The sequence below is a fragment of the Aquila chrysaetos genome, chromosome 19 (assembly GCF_900496995.4).
Source record: "Aquila chrysaetos chrysaetos chromosome 19, bAquChr1.4, whole genome shotgun sequence".
Lineage (NCBI taxonomy): Eukaryota > Metazoa > Chordata > Aves > Accipitriformes > Accipitridae > Aquila > Aquila chrysaetos.
The window spans coordinates 27,643,361-27,649,568 of record NC_044022.1 but is presented as its reverse complement, the minus strand read 5'-3'; the positions used below and the strand labels follow the sequence as shown (position 1 = coordinate 27,649,568).

The 6,208-nt window shown below is 50.4% G+C and overlaps 1 protein-coding gene across 1 annotated transcript; it reads left to right on the top strand.

The window, feature by feature from the left end:
• The first annotated feature begins 444 nt into the window (after window positions 1-444).
• LOC115353277 (ubiquilin-2-like) lies at window positions 445-2,166 on the top strand. Its single transcript, XM_030042457.1, has 2 exons — window positions 445-748; window positions 896-2,166. Exons 1-2 carry the CDS (start codon window positions 445-447, stop codon window positions 2,164-2,166), a joined length of 1,575 nt encoding a protein of 524 aa, XP_029898317.1.
• The last annotated feature ends 4,042 nt before the right edge of the window (window positions 2,167-6,208 follow it).

Below are 6,208 nucleotides of genomic sequence, written 5' to 3'. Positions count from 1 at the left end.
AAGCCTGAGCTCAGCTCCAAGGGAGGTGCCCCCTCCCCAGGCCATTGCTGCTCACTCTGACATCAGTGGAGATGTCATAGCACAGGGACAGCTGCATGGCAATTCTATGTGGGCAGGAGGCCACAGCGGGACAAGGAACATGGGGGGACTGCTCGGGTGGTGAGCGAGCAGAGCAGCTGTGCAACATCTGGCTGGTATGTGCATTTGGTCTGCCCTGCGGGGAGAGGCAGTCCTTGTCCCTGTGTCACTTCTCCCTCCCTGCAGCTGTCACCATAGCAGGGGCAACAGCCACCCCCCTGTTTCACCTGGCAGCCATTGCCCCCTGTTGCTTCCCACCTTCTGCCAGCACCTCTGCTTTTCAACAGACCAAAGCGCGGTCCTGGTCTCAGAGCCACCGTGTCCAAAAGCAAAGGGGCAGTGGAGACTAGTCAACCTGTTGTCACCATGGATTCTTCAAATATCATCAAAATCACTGTGAAGACCCTCAGGCAGAAGGAGCAGTTTGAGGTTGCTCAGAGCAGCACCATCCAGGAGCTTAAGGAAGAAGTTGCCAAGCGTTTCAAAACACCCCCTGATCTGCTGGTCCTGATATTTGCTGGGAAAATCCTCAAGGATCAAGACACTTTGAGCCAGCACGGAGTTCACAGTGGGGTCAGCATCCACGTGGTCATCAGGTCCCAAAAGAAACCACAGGACAGCCTGACAGATCAAGGAAGAACGACCACCCTGATGCCACCTCCCAGCCACAGTAATTCCAATTTATTCTACTTGGGAAGCATAGGTGATCTGCAAAACCCATGCTTGATCCATCATAACTTGTCCGAGCTGTTGAACTCCAGCCAGAAAATAGTGGCCCAGACCATGGAGAACCTCTTGTCTAGGATTCTCAGTTCAGGCCTGGATCTGAACACCATCAACAACAATGCATTTTTGCTAGGGTTCCTCCTTGGGATGACAGGTGCACATCTCCTAGGCCTGGACTCAACAGACATGTTGGACTTGGTGAATAGCATTCAAGAGCAAGATGTGTCCATGCACAGCTTGATAAGCGAGATGGTGCAGAGCACCTTTGTGCAGAACGTCCTTGACAATGCTGATCTTGTCAGGGATCTCATCATGTCCAACCCTCAGATGCAGCAGCTGGCTGAAGAAAATCCCGAGATCAGTCAGATTCTCACCAACCCACATACTATCAGAGAAATATTAGAGGCCTGCAGGAGTCCTGCTGTAATGCAAGAGATGATAAGGAACCATGACGTGGCCATGAACAACCTCGAAAGCATCCCTGGTGGGTACACAGCTCTGGAGCAGCTGTACAGGGAAATTGAGGAGCCCATCTTGGATAATGTGCAGGCACAGCTGGGCAGCAACCCATTTGCTTCCTTGGACAGTAACCCACCCCTGAGTGGAGCCAGGCTACCAGCCCATACTGAAAACCGGAGGCCATTACCCAACCCTTGGGATCCGTGGTCCAACAGAGACAGTGATAATACAGATGACTATGATGGCCAATTTGCCAGCAGCAGCGTGGGCAACCATTTTGCCTTGCTGAGTTTGGGTCCTGCAGTAGGTACAGTGGTACCCAACTCGGGGGAGGTTCAGAGCATGGTTCAGCAGCTAACAAGAAACCCAGAACTCATGCACAACCTGGAGAGTGCGTTAATGAACCCCAACAGCCCAGCACAAACACTGCTGAATAGTGCTCATATACCAAGTGATGGAAATTCTTCACCTCAAGATCAACAGGCACAGCAGCTGCCACCGGCGATGGAGAACGCTGAGATTTCGTCCTTGCTGAGAAACCCCAGAGCGCTGCAGGCGTTGCTACAGGTCCAGCTGGGATTACAAACCCTCTCAACAGAAGTACCAGATTTTTTACTTAGTTTGGAGGACTCAAATGTGGATCTGGAAAGCAGGGATGACTCGGCACAAAGCAATGAGTCTGAGGATGATGCAATTTTGGTGTCAGATGAGGATGAAGCAGATCAGACGGAGATGGCTGAGGAGGCGCCACAGACCAGATTTAAGAGACAAATGGAGCAGCTCAGTGCCATGGGCTTCCAGGACCAAAGTGCAAACTTGAAGGCACTGATTGAGGCAGAAGGAGACTTAAATGCAGCAGTGGAGACACTGGCAAAAGCACCATCATCAAACAAGATACCGTAACTGGTTTGTCCAAATAAACCAGTTACAGTGCCTCATTTGTTGATGATTGTGTTTCAGTCTCATCACACACTAACAGCAGCAGGGTGCATATTAAGAAGTTGTGTGCTGTAGCATTCTTCCATCTATGAGAATTAATTTCCCTTGCCTGCAAGGATTTATTGCATTCAAAACCAATAGACATGGGGACTTTTCTGTGTTGTGAAACTGTGAGGGCAGGCCCTACCTGAATGTGGTGCTACCCCTTTACAGATAGAGTCTGTGATCCAGGTGTGTATGCAGGGAAAAAAACATGCCAAGAAAAGACACCAGAGAGGGAAAATATGCTTTTTTTACAGGTTAGGAACTGAAATACAGAGATGCTGAAGACCAGATGATAAATGAGCTTGCGTCCCATTTGGACTCCAGAACAAACAGTGGCACAGCTGCTTTTTTTTTTTTTAAATCTGGCCCTACAAAAGAGAGGCAGGGAGTATCTGAGCCATCTCATTCCTGTCACTGTGGACATCAGGCTTTCCTCAACTGAGCAAATGCTGTTTTGAAAGTCAATCTGTCATTTCTGCCACTGCTTCTCCTATAGGAGTGAAGTCCGTGAGGGTTATGGTAACCATCAGTGATGGCTGTAAGTCAGATTTTCATCCTGAATATGTTCACAATTGGTTTTTACCCCCCTTTTGGTGCACAAAAGTTTTTAGTTTCATGCACCAGTTCAGAGCTTCTCCCATTAGCAAATCCTAAACCCTTTATGCTTTGCTCAATGTCACACATGGGACCAGGGATTAAGGTATCTTCTCCAGACCCTTCCTCAGGACCAGAGCTGAGTGTCTTTGCAAGTCTTGTCCCCTTTGCTTTGCTGTGTGTGAGTCGGAGGCTGTGAACAGGGTTGTGACATATGCAGCCACAATGCTCTTCAACACCTTGTCTCTGTAACACAAGCTCTAAGTGATTTAGGCATTCAAGGTTTGCTGCTGCAGACCTGCCCGTAATGTCTCAAAACGACATCCTGGCCAGCCCTGCTGCTGCCGCAGGCGAGATGGAGCAACTGGGGCTGGCTGTGCTCCTCTGGACCTTCTTCCCTTCTCCCAACCCTGCCTGGTGTGAACAAGGTCAGGATCAGCCCAGACCCCCTTCCTTTGGCCCCTCTGTCCAGTTTTCCACCAGTCCCATCACATCCCTCCCTTCCTGCTCCTCACCCATCCCCTCTGCCCTGCCACCCGAGCTCTGAGACTCCTTCTTCCTGCTCTGGGTTTCCCACTCATTCCTTCCACAAACATTTTCTCTCCCAGCATCCTTCCCTTACAGTATGTCCAGTGAGAGGTTTTCTACCTGTTTCTCTCACCTCCTCCTCCACCTGCCCCATTTATGGTTCTTTAGCTGTTCTTCTTATGCCAAATTCAGACTTTTTGTGTCCTCTTTCTCCTTGTTATTTTGCATCTTGTTCCTTCTTTCTCCTTTTTTCACCGTTCTGGAGGTGACTGGAGGATTGGTCCTGGGGAGATGGGCTTGGTGCTCAATAGACTGTGGCTGGAAAATGCCCCTCCCTCATGGCAGACCTCATGTGGGACTACGCATGTGCCAGCAGCCGTGCTTCATCTGATCTGCTGGGATAAAGCTAATTCCCCATGACAGCATTAGCCTCTGGCAGCGGTTGACAAGCTGATCTTGGTCACGTCCTCTGTTTACTGATGGACAAAAGCTTCAGCCCTGCCCTTTCCCCTTGGCCACAGGGATGTAGTTTATCCCGGGGGTGGTGATCACAGGTTCGTTGGGGTCTCCATGCAGCAGCTGTGGCCTGAGGAGTGTGTTAGCTGCACCACGTCAAGACTTTGCAAACTTCCCTGGTGGTTAAAACTGCCACTGATGCGTCAGCATTGTGCTGCTGTGAAACGCCTCTGCTTGGGGCCATGCTCGAAGACTCAGATGACAACGTCTGCCCCTGAAGTCATATGAGGCTGAACATGTGTGCAGAGCCTATGTGACCTGTGCTGGGCTATTTGTCCAAGGCTGATGCTGGAGTGAGACATGTGTGGGTGGTAGGCACCAAAATGTAAGGGTCTAGATGTGAATTGTGCATCCAGCCTCCTGTTGCAACCAGTGGAGATCTTGCCATGGCTCCAATCTCATGCGGAGGAGCCCAGCACTACCGGAGATGCCCTTGGGCATCTGAGACATCCACAGGGGGCTGGCAGTTGTGACACAGGACCTACAAGACACCTGTGTCCCTCTAGATCAGTGACTGGAGATGAGGAGGAAGAGAATAGGGCATCTTAGAAAGTGCATTAAAAATCAATGGAGCATGTACACACAAACGATTGGTGGAACCAAGTATTTCTTTAAAATGCTTCTGTTCCAAATTCAAGCAGTTTTAAGATTTCAGTTGCAAAAAAGTGCTAAAATAATTTGCCACTTTAAACTCCTTTTAACTTTTTTTCTTATAAATATTTTGGTAAACCTGGGAGGAACTCATGACACATGAAGAAATCACTGAATGTAGATATTCTTCCCCACAAAAATAACCTCCTGACTTTGCTCAGCTTCTATATGGGATTTTTGGTGTGATTTGGCAGTTGCTGGAGGACTGTGGTCCCTTGAAGTCTGTGTAGTGGGGAGTGTAAGGACCATTTGTGCTTGCAGGACAGCATGAGCTCTGCCACTGCTTTCACATCCTTCTCTCTTCTTGTCCATGGAGGCAGCTGGGCTGATAAGCTTCAGGTATCTAACTTGTTAGCAAGCTGGTCCTCATCCCTGGGAGCTGGGCTTTTTTAAAGGTGCCTGGGCACCTGAAAACATGGGTGGTAGGGTTTGTAAAATGAGATGTTACCTCTGCCTTCAGTGCACCAGCACACGGAGAAAAACAGCCCGGATTCTGCATCTCCCTAGAGATTTATCCCCCAAACCCCTCTCCCCAAGGCTGTGAGGCATGGCATGTGATCGCTGATCCTCTTTCTCATCTCATCTTGTGAAATTAAGGCTAAACAGCTCCAAGGGGGACGCTGGGCCTCCCAGCGTGGAACAAGCAAGCTGAAGTGACGAGCATTTCGTGTTTGGATGTTGCTGTTAGGGGGACTTGCTGGTGAGAGTCCCTGCCAAGTGGGAAAGAGAAGCCAGATTTCGGGTGGGCTTTCCATTCTAAGGCTGCTCCTGCCTCTCCCACTTGCAGTGGCCGTGTGTGGGCTGCCCGGTCTGCCCAGCACTGCTGGGGGCCTGGCAGGCACAGAATAGCCCGCGTCCGGGATGCTCACGACCGTCCAAATCAGGGGGCTGATCCAGCCCTGGGTGCTGCCGGCTCCTGCACCCAGGCATCATTCGAAAGTCTGCTGGCTGCAACCTCCCTGGGAAAAGCTGTACCACCTATTCGTACAGATGGCTGAGCTTCAGTGCCCACCTGTGTTCCCTGGCGCTGGCTCCTTCCCTGGCACAGGCAGCAGCAGTGGACAATTCCAGGCACGCATCTCCAGCCTGGCCAAGGCAATGAATATCTTCTGACCAGTGTCACCCTTAATAGCACTAACTGTGCTTTTCTAGGTGCCTGAAGCAGCAAAGCCACTGCAGCATCGATCCATCCTGTAGCTCTCTGGGCAACCTGTACTGACCCTGAGCTCTGACACAGCCAGGCATCATGTCTTACTTTGTGTAGCAATCCTAAACAAGCCTTAGCACAGTGGGACTTGAGCCTTGTGGGTTTTATGCGTGTTGAATGCTGTGCTCCACAATTGCTCTTGTGGCATTATTTTTTTATGGTCAAAATCTTCCTGTGTTTCTTCAGGTGTGGGTGTGCTGTTGAGCCTGTGACATCCACAGCTGCCTCTGCTCGGAGGTTAATTTGTACTGAAATGATTCAGCCTGCAGAAAATAGTTTCTACAGGCTAATTTATTTCTAGCCCTATGTATGGTGAGATTCCTGAGGGGCTGAAGGGAGGGGTGGTCACCGACTGACCTGGGGGCAGTGTCCAGTCATTCATCCAAGGAGGGCTCCTAAGCCCCAAACTCTTCCTCCCATCCCCTAGAGCAGCCCAGCCCACAGACTGCTGCTTTCATTGCTATG

Bases quoted from the DNA above. Each gene is read 5' to 3' on its own strand.
- LOC115353277 (XM_030042457.1), top strand. From the start codon at position 445: ATGGATTCTTCAAATATCATCAAAATCACTGTGAAGACCCTCAGGCAG. The intron at 749-895 runs GTAATTCCAATT...TTCTCAGTTCAG, and splicing joins GATGCCACCTCCCAGCCACA to GCCTGGATCTGAACACCATC.